At 35.5% G+C, this 21,146-nt stretch overlaps 1 protein-coding gene across 2 annotated transcripts; it reads left to right on the top strand.

The window, feature by feature from the left end:
- The first annotated feature begins 1,973 nt into the window (after positions 1-1,973).
- LOC121872320 (UBX domain-containing protein 6-like) lies at positions 1,974-20,677 on the top strand. Of its 2 annotated transcripts, XM_042375045.1 has the most exons (9): positions 1,974-2,488; positions 7,348-7,520; positions 9,269-9,396; positions 9,819-10,022; positions 11,122-11,321; positions 13,630-13,728; positions 15,585-15,723; positions 16,743-16,933; positions 18,801-20,677. In XM_042375045.1, exons 1-8 carry the CDS (start codon positions 2,343-2,345, stop codon positions 16,896-16,898), a joined length of 1,245 nt encoding a protein of 414 aa, XP_042230979.1. In that variant the 5' UTR covers positions 1,974-2,342; the 3' UTR covers positions 16,899-16,933; positions 18,801-20,677. The 2 variants fall into 2 exon arrangements, with proteins under 2 accessions (XP_042230979.1, XP_042230970.1); XM_042375036.1 differs by having other exon boundaries at positions 1,975-2,488; positions 16,743-20,677.
- The last annotated feature ends 469 nt before the right edge of the window (positions 20,678-21,146 follow it).

Here is a 21,146-nt window from a genome sequence, read left to right as displayed (position 1 = left end):
GTGTAGTTAATACCATTTCTCAGACTGATATTATCTTGACGTGTGTAGAGTAATATTTCTTAAATAATTTTGATAGTAGTGTTTTTGAATGTTTGTGTCATTAAGTGGAACCAGAGTGATACTGTGATTTGATTCTTTTAATGCATCTAATTTTTCTCCATAATTCCGATCTCAGGTATAACCTTTGTTCCCCAGAGTAGTGGTTAAGTTAGGTTAGGAAGTGTGCATCTGCTGGGGTGATATAATTTTGTTGAGTGCCCTTAAGGCCTATTCATTGTAGAGTAGTTAATTTCTTATTTTTTAATACCATTTCCTAAGCGACTGATATTATTTTGTGAAAGCCCTTAAGGCCTGTTTCATGTGTGCAAGCAACATTTCTTAATACTTCAAATTTATTGTTGCCTGAGTTTCTAATTTCTAGATCATGTATAACTTTTATTCCCCAGAATAGTGTTTTAAGTTCAAGTTAAGAGGTGCGCATATTGGTGTACCATTATTTGATTGTGTTTGTAGTGTTGGAGGGAATATAAGTGTAAATTTTACAGTGTGTCTCATTCATCCCAGTCACAGACGCTATCCTTCCACGGGTCACGGACAATTCATTTTGTTTAGTAGATATATATATATACAGTTAACCCTCACTTTACGCGGTCCCGCATTCCGCGTTTCCACGTTAACGCGGTGCCTTGCCAGAACCTCACGTGCTCACATTACGCGGTACGTGAACCCCATTACGCGGAGAGTGTCCGGCGCGACGCTAGTTTTAGATTCGCCCCACCCGCCAGCCTGCCTGCCTGCCTCTCCCTCCTCCTCCCTCCGCTTGGGCAAGCGGCGCGGTAAGGTTGCGCAGTGTGTGTCTTTGTTGCGTTATCACTGACGTCATATGACGTATCAGACCTGTGATTGGCCATGCATCCCTACCCCCCTATGCTGCTAGCTGTAATTGGCTTAAAGTATTATGACGTGTCCACCCGGGGGAGGGAGGGAGGGAGGAAAGACGACGCTTGACCTAGCCGCGGCAGTTTCATCCCTCAAGGCCACTCCGTGTAAACGCGCATCCATTGTTCCGTAAAATGGCTTCCGCCGGACCACCACCCCCAGGGAAGCCCTGACAACTGTAAGTGACAGTGATGGTGATTCACCTAGTAATGGTGATTCACCTGAGGGCCAGTAATCTGCCCTCTGCCTCGGAACCAGCCTCCATCCCCGTATGCCGACCCATCTCTTTTACTACCGTAAGTGTTACACCTAATTTTTAGTTTTCTAACCTAACCTTTATTTTTCCTATGTTAACCTTTATCTTTCCTAACCTAACCTCTTCTATATTACTTGTTTTTTCATACCATCATAAAGTTAAGATAAAATTTTTACTACAACATAGTTGTGTGTCGTCAAAAAGTGGAGTTTGGGGATCGGCCCGGACTCCATTTCAATTAATCCTATATGTTATGTTATTCACTTAGCTGCTTCCTCACTTTTACGCTGGGACCCTCCGGTTACATAACCGCCAGAAAGTGAGGATTAATCTCATATATATATATATATATATATATATATATATATATATATATATATATATATATATATATATATATATATATATATATATATATATATATATATATATATATATATATATATATATATATATATACATATATATACATATCTCATGTAAATCCACAATGAAAACGCGGATAAGATAAATCTTGATAAAATCACATCGGAAAACGGGAAACAACGGAGTACCTTAGCTGCCTTATTCAAGACATTCAGAGGCAATATATATATATATATATATATATATATATATATATATATATATATATATATATATATATATATATATATATATATATATATATATATATATATATATATATATATATATATATATATATATATATATATATAATGTAAATTTTTTTTTTTTCCCAAACCAATTTGGGTTTCCTCTTCTAGTTTTATAATAGGAAACAAAGAAGAGGTTAGTCCTATGTCTATTTTCATATTTAGTTTTATAACTCATGCAGTACATGTATCCCTCATTTAATGTTAATTTACTTAAGGTTAATTCGGTTTCGTGATAAAAAAAATCATTTTATGAGGTGGTCTTGTGATTTTGTAGAAATTTCATTTACCGGTACATGCCAAGGTTGTGTCCGTACATCCTCCAGGTGTTACACAAAGCTGTAGATATTGTCTCTTATCTCTCTGGAGTCATAGAATTTCACTTTTTCCTTTTTTTTTCCTTTTTTTTAATATTGAAAGTCTTATTCAGAAGTGAATGATCACTACCATTGGTTCTCATTTCTATTATTTAAACATTTGGTAGCCTGACAATGGGTGATGGTCCAACACATCTTCGATCTCAGCCATCTAGGAGTGTACCACAGCACCGCCATACTCCTACACACGATGCTCAACGTGCTGGAGCAGCAGCTCTAGCAAGAATGGAACAACAGTCAAAGAAGACAGATGTTAACTGGTACATATTTTAGTTGATTGTTTGTGTTACCAGTGGGTGAGTTATGTGGGTGAGCACATAGCAATCATAGCTCATAGTTGATTATCATAAATGTTGATGTTTTATATTAGATTCTAATCATTATCAGTGTTGACTTTTTTTAAATTATTTATATCAAAGTAAATAAATTGATTAAGATTATCGAATTTTCTTAGAGACTTTCGATAATTTAGATGACAAACCTATTCCCATAACTTTTTTTTTTTAGCCCAACATCCATGTGTGTTTGTCTTCTTACTTTTCAACACAAAATTATTCGTTCTTTCTAGCCTGTAGCTCCTGGCAATGTGCAAACTGTTTAGGGAGTCTAGGACTCGAGAGACAATCATCCACTGGCAGCTGGGGGCTGACCTAATGATCACTTTTCCATCCATGTGACAGTTATTGCCCTAAAATGGGAGATTGGTCGATGGTCTGTAAAATCGGCTGTGACTACCTAGCCAGTTCACAATCATGCTATCTACTATAGCCAGCTTTATTCAGAGTCAGTCAGTGATTTTGGATTCAACCCCTAGCCATTTATCAAGAGGAGTAGACATCTTTATCTCAGCTCTGCCTATTTAGAGGACTGGTTTCTCTCGGCTGAATAAAATCATTTGACATTAGCTAGAATAAAATACCAAAGAGCTACTTTGCCCTCTAAAGGGTTAATTGAGATAGGTTCTAAAGAACTGATGACATACAGTAGTCCTCGGTTAACGAACACAATTTGTTCCACAGAGTCGTTCGTTAACCGAATCCATTATTTCATTGGGATATTGGGTAATTGGTTCCAGCTCACAGAAAAGTACATACAAAGTAAAGCCAAAAAATGCATATAGTCAGAAACACTCCTAAAATTCCCCTAAATCGCCCTTAAATCACCATATATATTCGTACATATACAGTAGAACTCTTAAATCACTACTGTAATGTGATACAGGTGATTAATTTTTATCTCTTTGCAAAATATATGACATTTATATTCAAATTATTTGCTGTCTTGCAAGGATTCCAGCAATGCAAATTATATTCTCCTGACTTTAGTTTGAGATATCATACAAAATAAAAACTGTAAGCCTAAAACCCTGGCTGGGCAGATGGGGGAGAGGGAGGGAGGGGGAGGTGAGGTGATATGTTTGACAGTTGGTGCCGAAGGTCTGATGTGTGTTTATTTATCAATCCTTATGAGTGACTAAGTTTTCTCTTATAAAATGCCAATGAAATGACCTGGGAGATTATACTTTACATTGCTGGGATTCTTGTAAGATAGTGATTAATTTGAATATAAACAAGCTATAATTTTTTATTGGGCACCCTCTACAACTTTTTGTGTAAGGTGAAGTTTAGAAGCATTTACACAGCTTCAACAGGGGAAGCATGCTAAATTCATGCTTGCCTTTATGTCTCACGAGTTATGGGCATAGAAGCCTCGAAGAGTCAGTGGTTTATGTCATCAAGTTATTGAAGCTCCAACAACTTGTCCCTGAATAATGTAATTCGCAACTTTCTGACTTACAACAGGTACCTACTTTACTGCTAGGTGAACAGGGACTAATGGGGCTGGGAAGTAAGTCCAAACAACTTCCGGGCCGCCCGAATCTAACCCGTGACATCTCGCTATGAGGCAAAAACAGTACCGCTTACCACCGGTCCCCACAGCTATAATTTGCACTAAAATATAAGAATTTTAGTAATCAGAATCATTTAGTACATGTACAGTACAGGTTTGCACTTAGGTCATTTATTTCTTTTAATGCTTTCTTTTAGTATGGTGTGTGCATGTAAATGAATAAAAATAAATGAAGAAATTTATGTAAATCTACTCCAAAATACAGCTGAAAACTGTATATTATTAAAATGTACAGTACTGTACTCCACTAAAGTACTAAAATTTTTATCACTTGTGCAAAATATATGATATTTCTGTTCAAAATATTCACTGTCTTGCAAGGATTCCAGCAATGCAAATTATATTCTCCTAATTTTAGTCTGTGAAATTATATAAGATAAAAACTTAAAGCCTACTGTATAACCACCAAACCCTGCTGGGAGGAAGGGAGGAGGGAGGAGGAAGGGGAGGTGACGGTGACATGTTTGACAGTTAGCGCCAAAGGTCTAGTGAAGTATTTATTTGTTTATTTATGTCCTTTAGATTGAGTTTTTCTTTTTAGCTCATAAAATGTCATAGAAGTGACCGCGGAGAATATAATTTACATTGCTGGAATTCTTATAAGATAGTGATTAAGATGAATGTAAACATGCTATAGTTTGCATTAGACAAAAATGTTAGTAATCATTTTGTACATTATTTTGATTATATATACAGTACAGCTTTGCCCTTAGGACAGTGTGTGCATGTAAATGAGTTTCAATAAATGAATAAAGTTACATATATCGAGCCAAAAATATTAGTTGAAAAAACTTTATGTAGACAGAGCTTGGATGGCTAAATTTTAGAATGACTAATACTTTTAATATAAAAAATGCAAAAAATATTCAAGAACACAACCTTCTTGATATTTATTCCCATGGAAACGAATGTAAACATAGAACAGATTACTGTATTGGCGGACTAGCCGATCAGCTGACGCTCACAACAAAACATGTTTGTCGTGAGGATTTCGCTAATCGAAGTTTTGCTCGTTAACCGAATTGAAGATCCTTATGGGAGCTAATTCACTAGTTAACCGAGGGACCACTGTAGTGATTTAAGGGCGATTTAGGGGAATTTCAGGAGTGTTCTGACTTTATGCATTTTTTGGCTTTACTTTGTATGTACTTTTCTGTGAGCTGGAACCAATTACACAATATCCCATTCGCTAACCGAAATTTTGTTAATCGAACTGTTCGTTAACCGAGGAACCACTGTGTGTATATATATATATATATATATATATATATATATATATATATATATATATATATATATATATATATATATATATATATATATATATATATATATATACAGGTTGTACCTCTCTAGTCCGGCATTCTGTGGTCCGGAAACTCCCGTGGTCCGGAACGATTTTAGTTTGTCCAATAGGTAGATAGGCAGCTTTTTTCTTTTTTTTTCTTTTTTTTATTTCTCTGAATTATTATTATTATTACAGGAGTATTAAATTTTTGCCCCTCAGGCCCCAATGTGGGTCAGTGACCTATGCCCGGGTGGGCTAATCCCTTTAAAAAAAAAAAAAGCCGCGGGAAATTAAGGTTTGTTTACATCCGGCAGTTCGGCTGCTCTCTCTCTCTCTCTCTCTGCTTGTCTATACAGAGTACAACATTTAACCCTTCAATATATATGAGCAGTAAATAAGTGTTGCTTTCATATTCTTATGTAGAGTAATGACGATATGTTTTCACATGTGTGCACTTACATACGCGCAGTCTCACTTTTTTTTTTACCATTAATGGTTAGCTACTTATATTGTTCCATTTATTAACATTAAATAACATTACAGGTACTTCAAACAACCATATTAATTTTTTTACATTAATTTTACCACAGCTAAAATCAGGGTCTTATTTTCTTCAGTTTTATATGTAGAACCAATCAGTCACTGGTTTTGTATGCTTTAACATAAACAATGCCGGCAGCCGTCTCATCTCCTCTAATATTCCACGTATTATTAATAAATTGTATTTTAATTTTGCACACACAAACATTAATTCAATAAAAACAAATTCAGAAACATTAATTAAAATATATATGAACAGTAAATAAGTGTTGCTTTCATATTCTTATGTAAAGTAATGACGATATGTTTTCACATGTGCCCATGCGCACTTACATACGCGATCTCTCTTATTTCTTTACCATTATCGTTAGCTACTTCTATTGTTCCATTTATTAACATTAAATAACATTGTACTTAAAACAACCATATTAATTTTACTACAGCTACAGCCAAGGTCTTATTTTCTTCAGTTTTATATGTAGAACCAGTCAGTCACTGGTTTTGTATGCTTTAACATAAACAATGCCGGCAGCTGTTTTGTAATCAACGAAAACAATGCTGTGTCATTTCCTCGTGTGTTTTAATATTCTACGTATTATTAATGAATTGTATTGCTCATTTTGCACACATAAACATTAATTCAATAGAAAAGTCATTCAGTAATAAACAATAATGAATCTTTTGTACATAAGAGAAATGACGCTGTTTACACGATTATGCACGTCGTCTGCACATTGGCGGGCCGTTCAAACCCGTCGAAATTCAAGTTTCCGCCGTCAAAATTTTTATTTATTTATTTTTTTGTGTGTTCCAATAAAATACGTTAACAAATAAAAACTCGCGAAATTTGAGAAGCTACTATACGACATTTACCCCTTCAATATGTCTTCAAAGAGACCATGATGCAGAGAAAGTGGTGCTAGCGCTTCCAAGCATAAGCACAAGTCACTATCCATCCAGGAAAAGGGTGAATTTCCATGGTCCTGCACCTGTCAGGTCCCGAGGTTGCCGGACTAGAGAGGTAAAACCTGTACTAGTTTAAGAGAGAGTAAAACAAATTGTGGTGGGGGGGGGGGGAATACTGGAGAAGCCCTGAAATTTGTAAACAGGCATCATTTGGTATCCCCGTCCCCGAACTTTTTAATACACTCTGTATTGAAAATTATGATTTTAACTTTTTGTATCGACTGTTAGAAAAATTTGGGGATATAAGATGAAACAAATATATAGAGGTTGTGCAAAGCAAAATACAGTACTATGTTAAAAATAAGCCAAGTATCGATATAATATTGTACAATCCAAAATTGTAGATTGTAAAATGTTTTTGTTTATTTTATTAACACAGAATTATCATTGAGAAAGTCTTTTTCTTTATCTCAGGTCCCTACAAGCCATTAAGGCTCAGGCACGACGTGAACTTGAAGCTGAGCAAAAAGCTTTGGAACAAATGACTCTAAGTGGACAAGATATACCACCAGGGCCTAAAGAAGTTAACCTAGATGGTGCCCCCATGCTGGCTGTCCAGGGGGTCTTCTTTTATTGTTCACTCCTTGGTAGGTCACTGTTCCTTACTCATATTTTTTAGGCCAATTAATGCACAAGACTTTGACACTAACATAAAACAGTTCTTCAGTTGTTGGATTGAGTGAGCTTTTTCTCCTTGTTGGGAATCCAAGGTATCTCTTTTGTTGACCACTCCTTTTATAGTCACCATCTCATATATCTTGTCCATTTCAGATTTCCTTATTTTGGCATACTGTATTCCTTTGTACTTAACCCTTAAGCCCCGGGTTATGGTGCTGCTGGCAGTACCCCCCCCTCCTTCCCCCGCGGGGTTAAATCGAGAAAAAAATATACTTTTCCAAAAATAATAAAAAAAAAAAAATGCGGGAAAATAGGCAGACGTTCTAGAACGTCACCCGGGGCGCGCTAGTCGGATGTTTGGGAATGTCACCCGGGGCCTAAGGGTTAATCAGGAATGATATATGCTGGAGTATACTATTTGAAAAGTTTGGTAAATGAATGACAGTTCACAAGCATGTCTTTATTTCTCTTATTTGCTTTTCACTGTTGTTTAAGTCTTGGATTTTAGAATATGGATGATTAATCTAGATATGGTACAGTCTCGTTCAAAATTCTTCGAACACTGCTGGCAACTCAAATTAACAGTATATACCGGCAGAAAAGTATAATATAATACAAAACAACAAAGCCCAACCATTAATTAAGTAACGGGGAACTAGTAACCAATCACCGATCACTTTTACATTCATTCATAATTTTTACTACGTACTGTAGTAAACAAACGGCCTTGAGTTGCCAGCTGTCTCCAGCAGTGTTCGAAGTATCTTGAACGAGACTGTACATGACTAGTACTCGTGAACCAATTACAGGGTAGTTGTTAGGCATGTTTACCTAAAGAGTGAGTAGTTACACAGTAATTGGAGCCTTTTCTATGTCCTCCCTCATATTAACTGGATTTAATATTCATGAGTCATGAATTATAAAATTATAAAATTGGAGATTGATCCTGAAATCTCATTTATAACTAAATCTAAATAGAATTACTTAGGTCCCACCATCCTCCTTTGGCCTTCTTCAGAGGTCAGAGGGTAATGAGGATGGTCTTGCATTTTACTGGAAACCGTTATTTGACTAAAAGTACTGTTGCCTTGATAGAAATTAATTGAGTAAAAGTAGAAGCAATCTTTCTTCATGTTACTTCAAGTAAAAGTAAAAAATAAAACATTTATAAAGTATTAAAGTAGAGTAAAAATATTAATGCAGTAAAGCTGTATAAGAAATAAGACTTAGTACAGTAATGCAGGGCCAATATTGTACTCAACAAACTATAAATAACTCTGATTTATCACTCTGCTGCCCATTGGCAAATAATCCTAATACAGCACTGTAATAACAATTCATAGCATTATTTGCTTAAAGAAAACCAAACACCAACAATTATATATTTGGTTTGTATACTGTATTGCATTATATACCGTACTATTAATATAACTTTACCCAAAGCTGATTATCAAAGTTTTGGTTACTTATTGTAGCCTTTTTGGGGTTGAATCCTCATGGAAAATTGTTTCTCATGAACTGTGCAACAGCCAAAGTTACAGATTACAGATTTTGACCAACTGCTGATGGTTGAAATAGCCCCAGCTACTCTATGTTAGTGGTTCCCATGCTTCTATTCTCCCAACTTTTGCTGAGCAAATTCTTGACTCATGCTATCCAGCCTTGGTTATAAAATGAGATTTCACAATATACTCCTCATCATTTTGTGTCTCCTCAGGCCCTGAGGTGGCAACATACGATGAAATCAAGAGACAGATACGTGAATTCCTTTATGCTCAGGTGGAGGAAGATAAGGCCATCTCCTCCTGCCTCATCATCCACACTTGTAATAAGAATAAAGAAAAGGTTTGCAGTTCTGTATTGTTATGTTGGTAACGATGAAAACTAAATAAATTTTTAAAATCTTTGTTGTCCTACAATTCTCATACTTAAAGCAAGATTTTTTCTTTTATAAATTATATAAGTTTTCCGGCCATAAGTGACAGATTTTAATTTATTTTTAATTTACCTGTAGTTATAAATACTATTATCAATTTTTGTATATAGGCAATGTTTGCAGACAAGTGTTTGTACTCAATCTGATAGTGTTTGTTTTTATAGTTCATTGTTGAAATAAATATTTAAATAATTTATATTCTACACTAGAGTACAGTGTGTGTGTACACAACAGAATTTTAGGTCTGAAATATTTTTGTTTCAGATCAATTACTAGATATTAATTCATTGTAATGTAAGTTTAATTATTATCATGTATCACTGTGTTTCAGATTAGCATTTGTGTTGAAACTTTGTGCAAGTATATTGAAAACATTGTAACTAACCCCACTGAAGAGAAGTTCCACAAGATCAGAATGTCAAACAAAGCTTACCAAGAGAGGATCCTTCCTATTGAGGGTACAAAGGAGTTCTTGGAGGCTGCTGGGTTTACAGAACAGGAGCTGCCATTCAATGATAGTGCCGAAAAATTTTGGGTAAGTTTAATGAGTGGTGCAGTGCATGCTGTGATTTGTATGTTTACTAGACAGTACAATGAAAGAATTATTAGAAGCAAAAGGGATGGGTATCCAGGAAGCAGCTGAGCACATGAATTATGAGAACATATGCTGTTAAGTGGTTTATGGAGGATGTCTTTGCAGTTATGGTAAATGTAAGTAAAGGGGGGATTCTGTTTTTGCACTTGTTTTAAGCCACCTTGCAGCATAGTAGAGGGCTTTCAATCAGATTTCAGATTTGCCCCCGAGGGGGCTAGTTTATTGGGCACCCCCTTACATCCTGTGCAAGGTGAAGCGCAGAAGCGTTTACAGCGCCCAACAGGGAAGTATGAAAAGTTAATACTTGCCTTTATGACTCGTACATTAAGGGCGTAAAAGCCTGAAGGGTCATAGGTTTTGTTAAGTTACATAAAGTGAGAGAATGATGAGAGTGTGGGGGGAAAGTTCCCGGTACATTTTATCTGTTTATGGCAAAGAGTGGCAGGTCCCTAATAATGTCAAATGCCAGGCCTGTGACTAGGAGGAGGGATATCTGGTCTGGGAGGGAAGAGGTGTTGGTAACGGCTGGGGACCTATAGGAGGAGGTCATAGGGCAAGTGAGGATGTAGTGAGAAGGGCTTTCAATGATTTGAACAAAATAAAAGAAAACAGGGGTAAATTTCAAACCATACTGACACCTATTTATACAATCCATATTTACCTATTTTCAGTTAGAGTATTCTTTTAAGCTTCTTTCTTTTGGCAAGAGCTGTACAGTATTAATCTTTGATTACCTGTTATCCTGAAATATGACTGAAAATTAATACAGAATTTGTTTTCAGTACAGTATAGGGAAAAGGAAAGTATATCTCTTGCTTCTCAGTTGCTTTCATATCTGCTATTTGATCTCCTTTCTATTGGCAAAATCTGTTTCACTATATGACATTCAGTTTTTGAGATGCACATATTGTGTAACAGTGTCAGCATTATAATTAGATACATCTAAATTAAATTTTGTCCTGCTGACAAATTAGCTGTTCATCTGGGCCTTTCCTATGAGTAAACATGTGTCTAGTTACAATGAACTTTTTTCCCCAAGGTGTTTCCTGAGGATAATCTGAGCGATGTAGCTGCTCTGGAACAATTGCGAGATGCTCTTGTGAGTGCTGAGCCGGTACGCCCACAGCTTGATCGCAGCCTTACCATCCTTCTTCCTGCTGAAGCGGCCACACACATAGACTTGCCAGCAGAATTTTTCAACTTGACTGCCGATGAATTGAAACGTGAAATGCAGAACAGGTATGGTATGTGATTTTTTTACATTGAGAGTAGAGGATAATGAAATGAGGCCAGTTATTGGGAATTACCATGGTGAAACCAAGAAGATAGAAGAAAGAAATGAAGGGGTAAAGGTTTTAAGAATGAAATGGATGATAATCTCCCGAGAGACAGTTCTGCTCTATCTTTCTGCTTAATAGAAGACAAATTTCAGTTATGTTCATATTTTTCTATACAGTCAACCCTCACTTTCCGCGTTTAATGTAACCCACAGGGTACCGCGGAAAGTGAGAAACGCGTAAAGTGAATAACATAACATATGGGATTAAATGAAATAGAGACCAGCTGACCCCCAAACTCCACTTTTTCCAACACAATACCTATGTTCTAGTAAAAATAACATCTTAATTTTATGATGGTACATGCACACAATTAATACTTAAGAGAAATAGAGAAATACAGTCGCCAAGTTAATGTCCATTCAAATAATGGACTCGACTCCCTCCCCCACTTCTCAAACTACACTCCCTGGCTCTTCCCTCTCTGAGAAATTTTGGGGGGAAAACCAGGTATAGTAATAAATAATACCTCAAACTAATGTTAGGATAATATAATTGACATTGCTGGATTCCTTGTAAGACCAGGAATATTTTGAATATAAATGTCATATATTTTGCACGAAGGATAACATATTTACTCAGAGTAAACATTATATCTAAAATTTGTATATCTAATGCAAAATCTATGATGTTTATATTCAAAATGATCATCAAATTGTAAGAATTCCAGCAATGTAAATTATATTCTGGCCGGATAATTTGTATGAATTTTATGAGCTAAATAAAAAAATTATACTTCACCCGTGTAAAGGGGTACACCCACCGCGGAATGTGAGCATCCTGGGTTCTGGCAGGGCACCGTGGAAACTCTGGAAACTCGGAATGTGGGACCGCGTAAAGTGAGGGTTGACTGTACAAGAGACATGACCCTATAACCTGGGGAGGTTGTCATTTAGAGTACTTTGGTTTGCAGTGAGCTGGTTACTTGCCTTGTCTTGTCAGTCCTGTTGTCAGGGATGTATCTTCTATTTTTAACTTCAAGGTGAATAAACAATAAAGATTGAAGACACTGTAAATTAGAGGACAAATCCTATTGCAATTCAGGGCTTTCCTGTACAGCTCCTCCCCGACTTATGACGGGGTTAGGGACCCAAATCCAGTTCGTAAGTCGAAAATGCTTAATACATAGAAAATCTAAAATGGGTGTCTCTTTTTCTTCTCGGCACCAAAAAACTCTTACTTTCAAGCTCGCCAGCCATTTTAAAGTGAATTACAAACGAAAATTTTGTCAGTACACAGCGCAATCATTGACGTTGGGACTCGAAAATACGTAATTTGACAAAATTTTGGTACGACTGAGGCTGTCGTACGTCCGGGTGGTCGTAAGTCGAGTAGGTCGTAAGTCGGGGAGGAGTTGTATTGACTGTGCCTGAATTTGTACTGTATTTCCACCAACATGAGCATAAGCTAAGCATACGGCACAATGGCATGAAAACACAAATGCTGATTTATAACTATACAGGAGTCTGACTTGAATTAAGTGTACTGTATATTTGGGGAGTGAACATATGCTTGGAGGCAGGAGGCTGTAACTGCGTCACCAGCCACCCGCACTCCCTCCCCTCAATGTGAAGTCACAGCAAACACACACATGCACATCTTGGAGTCAGCTGGGTGACCCCAGTACAGCCTGACTGTACTGTCATGTTGCCCACAGGATGGTTTGAGTGTTTATATACATAAAGTATGTGCTATTGTATTTTATGATATGCTATGTATCAATTTTTTTGTTTATAGCCAACACCTTCCACCAGCCAAAAAGCCTGGCCTGCTTGTAAACAAAGTGTTTACAGTGCCACTGGTGGCAGACACGCAAACGAATGACTTTGGTTGCATTTGGATTGTTGGACTAAATTAATTTTTTTACTGAACGGGACAAAGGGTTCAAAATTTGGATACTTGGAAGATTCGGATAGATGGAATTTGGGTAAAAGGAATTGCACTAGTACAGTACTGTACTGTAATATTGCATTGAAAATTTATGGGGTAAGGAAAAATGACTACTGATATAATACCATATCAACTGTGTATGGCAGATGATAATGGAAGTGCGATGCATAGTGGGATCATGCGTGATAAAATTATAGATTGAAGCACAAATCGTTCATATTTACCACAACTTTTTAAAAAGTTCTCGGAACCATTAATTTTATATTTATACACCTGATGCTTCACTTATAGGTGTAATATTTTATTTCTATCAATTTCAGAGCAACTGCTGTTGAGAGAAGTCAGATGTTATTAACAAAAGCCATGAGAGAGCGACAGGAGTTAAGGGAGATGAGAAAATATAGGTTTTCCCTTATTCGGTAAGAAACATATTTTGGCACTAATACTTTGTGATTTGATCTCATTGTTTTGATATATTGTCTTGAATGTTTTTAATATGTAATTTCTTTCAATTTTTTTTTGTCTTACACCAAGAAATATCATTTAGTTTTGTGCATGGTTGTTAAATATACTATACCTGTACCTGTATTACCAAAATCTGATGATGATTTTAGGAAAGGGAATGAGTATTTAGAGAAGCAGTTAACTTTTGGGACATAATGATGGTTATGTTAGGAAAATGTTGAATATTAATCTCGTCAGAGAACAGATATATTTTAATATTTCTATGTACAAATTGTTGTTATAATCCTGATTGCAGCTTACTTGAGTCACTATGTTACCACCTCATTGACAGATATATGCAGAGGTAAATGTACTGTATTCTCAGATAAATTTTGTTTCTCAGATAATGCCTCTACTACATTAAATAATTATTTTAAAAAGATCAAATAACTTATACAGTTGTGGTTATGTGCCAGTCAGGTCACATGGAACCTGAATGGAGTATACAGTTTCGATATGAAGGTAATCATTTGAAGAGAAAATTATTAGAATCCTCTCAACCACTAAGAACCAAAATAAGGTGTCCCGACTAGAGATGTACCGACACCATGATTTTGGCCAATTCTGATACCAAAATACACAAATGCAATAATAATGTTAATACACAATACTGGTACACTATTTCAATGATACCACAAACTTTAAAAATAAAAAATATAATTTGATGCAATACAAGTACATGTACTGTATATAAAAATTAATTACTACTGTCCTGTACGTATGTACAGTACAGTAGTAATTAATTTTGCTTTAATATTTGTAAAGTGTGTTTAACACTACAGTATTAGTTTCAAAAGTGAGTAACAAAGCCCTTATATGTTGGAATTATATTCCAACATTCCCCTATTATTTATTTAATTTAGACGAGTGTGGGATTGTCCTAAACAAGTTTCCTGTAACTCATAGTCTGGAAACTCTTCAGTGTTTCCACATTTTGAAATTCGATTTTTTTGATCGAATGTATATGTACGTATATATATAATGATTTAAGGGTGATTTAGGGGAATTTTGGGGGTGTTTCTGACTTTATGCATTTTGGGCTTTACTTTGTATGTACTTTTCTGTGAGCTGGAACCAATTACCCAATATCCCATTGAAATAATGGATTCGGTTAACGAACGACTCTGTGGAACGAACTGTGTTCGTTAACCGAGGGACCACTGTATATATATATAAAATTAAATTCTTCCAGAATAACACAAAAACACCAAATTTGCACCTCGGAATCCATAGTTGGCGAGTAATTTTCATTGGAAAAAAAATTAATTAAAATCTTCCAAGCATCATTACGATGACTAATTACCCCGCAATTGAATCGTGGACCATAGATTTGTTATCAGCATGTTCAGAATTACCTATACCCTCTGTACTGAGATTTTCTACAAAATCCAATTTTGGGCCAAAACTGCAGAAAATGTAAGCCATAGTAATTTTTTGATCAAAATATACCTTTCTCTTGGAATTTTAATTTCTCATTAAGTACTTCCAGAAAAAAAACCCTAAAGATATCCTGATATATCTGTATCGGTGGAATTTTGACCGATACTGGTGTTACTTTGTTTCAGTGTTTTCACAGTCAAGGAAATTAACTTATTTTATGTAAAAAGTTTTGCAGGTGGGGGTTTGAGCTTTATTATTTGTTATTTTATTTTAAGATGGAAAAGTCCTAATAACGTTGAACATGATGTCTTGTTATAATCCCTTTAAAGACCATAATAGTTCAGTGAAATTTGTTCCGTATTTTAAAAGATTCATTTACGGTATCTTTCAGGGTGCGGTTTCCAGATGGTCTTATTCTCCAAGGAACTTTTGGAGTGCATGAGAAAGTTGAGGAAGTAATGAAATTTATCAGGGAATGCCTTGTCAATGACTGGCGCCCATTCTTCCTTTCCCTAAGTGGAGGTGGAAAGGTCAATATTAAGTTTTATCTTATCTACAAATTTATATATGTTATCAACTTATCATTTGTGTGTGAAGTATGTCCTCATTTTTAGTCTCATTAGTTTATCACATTCTTAACCCCTTTCAGCATTTGAGGGACAGTTCTAGTTTACCACCTGATGTTAACATGTTTTACATGTGATCACATTTTGTTCAAGCTTGGTTCCAAAGCTATCTGAAGAGCTACTTTCCATTAACACCCAGATCTTTCACTCCTTGAAATAAAATGGTGCTCTATAGGTGTTAATGTTGTTGTTAGTTTTTTTTTTTTTTTAATTAAACTCCATTTGGCCTGTTTGAAAATTTCCTCCCAAATACCCTAACTTAGATCGCCCTTCTCAAAAAGTGGGGATATCAGGGTCTCATTAATTGCAACCACTTCTACATTACACCCAAGGAAGGAAGTTGAGGAAAAAAAACATTAGTTTACCTCTAGGTCATAAAATGGGATTATAGGATCAGTCCCCCACATGACTTCAATTGTTCACCAATAGTTTATGAATAACAAAGGTTTGCTTCACAACTGTAAAATTAAATTCTTAAAAACTACATTATCATCATCATCATCATCATCATCATCATGTGTTTTAAGTTCCTTATCCAAAGATATTTCATAGGATTGTGCTGTCTGTTTGTGGTAGTTACTCATGTAGCTTTCCCAGTGTGAATGTTCTGCTGAAGACTCAACTTATCTTTTAAATATATGATGATTTTAGCAGATTTGCACCTACAAACCCTGCTGGATTAGTGTTAATTCCAAATGGATTTCAGCTGCAAAAAAAACTAATTTCTCCTGATGATTAACTAGTCCCATGTGTTTTCTTGTTTGATGGTCAGATTTAACCGAGGTTTTACTTAATAGGTTTCATTTCAAATACCTGTAGTAATTTGAATTTTGTGACAATTCTGGGTGTTTAGTTTAGGCCATAATTTCAAGTAATTTTAGTATATATTGTTATTCATTAGCATTGATGTCTGTGACCCACAGGTGACAGAAACGGAGCAGAGCCTTGTAGAATTACGACTTGTTCCGGCAGTAGTGTTAAACTTCAAGTGGGACCCAAGCATACAAGACCCCAACCTTGATGATTATGTTTTCCTCAATCCTGAGACACTGATGCTCCTGCAGAGTAAACAACAATGAACAGGAGAAGTTTAGTCTGGACATGGAAACAAATGGTAACCCTTAAGTGAAATAACATTTGCTCTTGTTTATTTATATGTACTGTGGATGTTGACTTTGATATTATGTGTTAAGATGAAAATATAATAGGAAATATTTATTCAGCACAGAGCTTGAAAATGCAGTCAGAAAAAGATAGTCATATTTCACTAAATAATGCTCATAGTCTTTCTTTTCATTTTTAAGTACCGGTATATATTTTTTTCATGTTGCTTTACTATTCCAGGTAATATGTATGAAGATGGGTGTTATATTTATTAAGAGGTAACTGTCAGCACTGTATATGTTTCTGTTCCATGTGGACTGCTGATTTTTTATATTATCATTAACCCCAGATAAATTCACCAATAACAGATCATTTCAAATACCTACTACATAAAGGAATTCTATTTTATACTGTACATTTTACGTTTGCTCCTATTATCCAAGTCAATGCTGACTTTAGTAAGTACAGTACTACTGTACTAAAGGAACGTTTTCTCTTTACTTGATAGTTTACTTTGTACAGTACAGGCAGTCCCTAAGTTGCGATCATCTGACTTACAATCATCTGCATTTATGAGTACATTGCGAAAATTTAGAATTGAAAATCCATTTTTTACAATATTTTCATTATTCTATACAGTAAGTCCTCGTTTAACGTTGCCCCCGACAACGTTGTTTCATTATAACGTCGCTACACTTTAGATACCCATGATTCGGGCAAGGTCCCGCCCATTCGATATAACGTCGTCACTGACTACTTTGTGCGGCGCATCACGCTCTCTCGCCCAGTCAGAGCAGAAGCAGGAGCCACCCTCCGGGTCTCAGTGACTCGCCAATCGCCACCCTCCTCCTCTCCCACCCTCCTCTACTCCCACCCTCCTCCTCCTCTCCACTACCCACCACACACTCGCTCCTCCTCAGCCCATCAGTGAGTACAATACAAAATGATTTAGTTTATTTATCTTTTTGGATGTATAATATATACTATTTTCTATAAAAATTCCATTGAATTTATGTACAGTAATGTATTTTTGGGGCAAAGGGAGTTTGGGGAACGTAACTAGCGTATTTTATCTATTTCTTATACGTAAGGAAAATTTATTCCATTAACGTCGTGGTTTTCAGGAACGGTACCACGACGTTAAGCGAGGACTTACTGTATTGTTTAATATCACTTTAATTTCAGTATTTACGTTATTTGTTATGTATGGGGTATTAATGTTGTCTTGTAGGGGCAGGGTTGTGCTTTAACTTAACCCAAACTATGGAATTAACACTGGTCTGACTTACAAACAAATTGACTTACGATCAGGGTCCAAGAATGTATCCCTGTCGTAAGTCAGGGACTGCTTGTACTGTACTTGGATTTGTTGAATCATTATTATTTATCTTAATGTTATGAGCTTAAAATTCCTCCTTTAAATGTATGCTTTTGTATAGTCAAGCATTATTTGATAGCATAGTTCTTCAGGTATCATTTCCCAACATAATGAATAATATTGGATCATTGTGATAACAGTGCAGGTCTTTTTAGAGCGCCTGCACAAATATTCAAGTTCATCAATCAGTAGTAGCATCACTCAGAGTACTGTACAGTGCTGCCCAAAATTTAAATTCATTCCATTGGTTTTCAGCATCAGTGTTTTGAAGTCATCCCTCAGCCAAAAGTGGGGAAGCTTATTGTTTTACTCTGCATTTTTCTTTGCAAGGTTGACACACCACTTGGTTAATCCTGGTGAAAATTTGCTTGCTTGTACATTTTGATTAAATAATGTGCATATGAGACACATTTATGTTCTTGGACTTGGGTTCTCCCAGAAAAGAAAAAAAATTATATTTTTGCGGTCGGTTGAGAGGAACTTCTGTATTTGCTTGCAGATATGACCTATTGTCATCCAAATGAGCCTACAGTGATCTACAAGATTCTGGATTTACACTAACACAACTTGACTTAATGTGTGCAATCGTTCACTAACACCTGGACATTTATACAGAAAATATCATGTTGCAAAAATGGGGAGTAAATTTTATTGGCCACACGCCAAACCCTATTTTCATGTTGAGAAATTATACATTTGCAACAAGCATTGCTGTACTGTACCACACATGTTTGCTGAACACATTGACATAATCAAATGGTGTTTTATTTCTGGAAAAGACTGTGGTTCCAGTGCTGTATTTGTTCCTGATTTTTTGCTCTATTTTATTATAAACTTCCCAGTCCCCTATTTTTAACATAATATATACAGTATACCAAAATTATGTTGACTGCCAAAGATAATCCTGCGGCTTTACTTTCTTTACTTTTCAAGAATTTTATTATACTTGTTCTGCATTTTTTTTATACTACTGGTATAAGAGAAATATTGCTATATTTTTATAACTGTATATCTGTTAGGTGTGCCTTGTGAGTTGTTCACTCCTGCAGACAATTATCAGGAATTAACCTAAACAGCATTGTTGTTTATCACTAGACTTGATCAATATCCCTTATCCCACCATAATTCACAAATTCACAGTACAGTACAGTAGTTGATCTTAGTTTTAAGCAGTAAGTGCACACATGTCATATCAGAATACCAACCCTCAAGTTTTGGACATTTTTGTAGCTACTAAGCAGTACTGTATTTCCTGTGTAAAATATTTACTGTACCAGGTAATCCTTGCTGACTACTTTTAAGGATAGGTGCAAGGTCTGACATAATTACCATGTATTGTTTCCTTGAAGTAGTTGTTCTGTACTCACAGGGTTAAGTTACATTTACTTTTTTTCTCATTTTCTCATCCAGATTGAACATAGATGTATACACACCACGAACATTACATATATTAGATATAGTATACAGGTACTGTACATACTTGTACACACCCAGACACAAAAGTGATTCGAGCATCAATGATTATTTCTTGCAAAGTAAATAATCCACCCTTTTATCTCTACTATGTGATATTAGAATATATCAGGTATATGCTTAGAAATGGCCTCAAAATCAAGATAAGAAATTAAAATTAATTACATATAAAGCTTCATACATGAAGTGCAGAGGAAAAAGCAGTGTTTTATCTCAGTAATTTTAGTTACAGCAGCCTTCACACTATCCTAAATCTCATAGTACATGTCGAAAGTTCTCTATTTTGCTTTGACTGTTGCTTAATTAAGAATTGCAGAAGCTACTGAAACTGAAAATATGGCACTGAAAAGATTGAGGATTGCTGTGGAAAGTGAACATATGAGAATCGTAAAGGGAGGGATACAGTAAAAGGTAGATATAATTACAGTTTATGGAAATAATTGGAAATTGTTTGTGAAGAATGTTTTATGGTTAAGACTAATAAATGTGTTTACCACCATTCAGAGCTTCAAATAAAAGAAATGAAAAATCAGGTATTAGAGAGAATATGGGAAAGGAGAGGGGATGTCCAACAGGTAGATGAATGGGGTAAAGGTCCAAAAGAATAAATTAGAGGGAGGGTGATTAACATTCAGGAAGCAGGAGAACATGTGAATGATACAATATAGCATCAAATGGTTTACTGAGATATTACAGCAAAAAAGAGTGAATGGGTAACAGCAAATAAGGAGGGTGTGTGTTTGCCCCTGGCCTGGTCATCTTATAATGTACTGTAGTAGGAATGAACAAAAGATAAATTTAAATCTCTTTGTAATCATTTTATTTTGGTGCATCACCACTAATCTTCTCAAAATTATAATGTACACTCGCTACAATTTTTTTTTTTTTTTGCTCTAAGGGTCGTACAATGACAAAACAAATGAGAAATCTGAATATTATTCTCTGAGGAAGTTTTACAGCAAGTTCAATTACTACTTTTCACCTGTAAATACTATAAAGATGAGCAATATACTGCACACAGTATTATTACATAATATTGAGGCATACCAACCATTCTGAGATGACACGAGCCATAGTGCTCATTTTGAAATCTGTCGTGCCTAACTGTTCGAGAACTTTTTCTGGGGAGTGTACAACATAATAGAAATTTAGAATAGTACTGTAGGTAGATACAGTATGCACTGCAATATTCACACTTGGAGCCAAGAACAGGATGGAGACCTGGCAGGAAATTAAAATCTTTCAAAAATAAGATAAACATTTATTGATGCTCTGTACAGCAACACAGAATGGAAAAATAATTATTCCACTTAAAAACTTACATGTCCATGTCTAATAACAAATGAAAAAACATATTCCACAGTAATTTCAA

Source organism: Homarus americanus, unplaced genomic scaffold, assembly GCF_018991925.1.
Source record: "Homarus americanus isolate GMGI-L3 unplaced genomic scaffold, GMGI_Hamer_2.0 scaffold6546, whole genome shotgun sequence".
Taxonomy (NCBI): domain Eukaryota; kingdom Metazoa; phylum Arthropoda; class Malacostraca; order Decapoda; family Nephropidae; genus Homarus; species Homarus americanus.
This window is presented reverse-complemented; position numbering and strand designations above follow the sequence as displayed.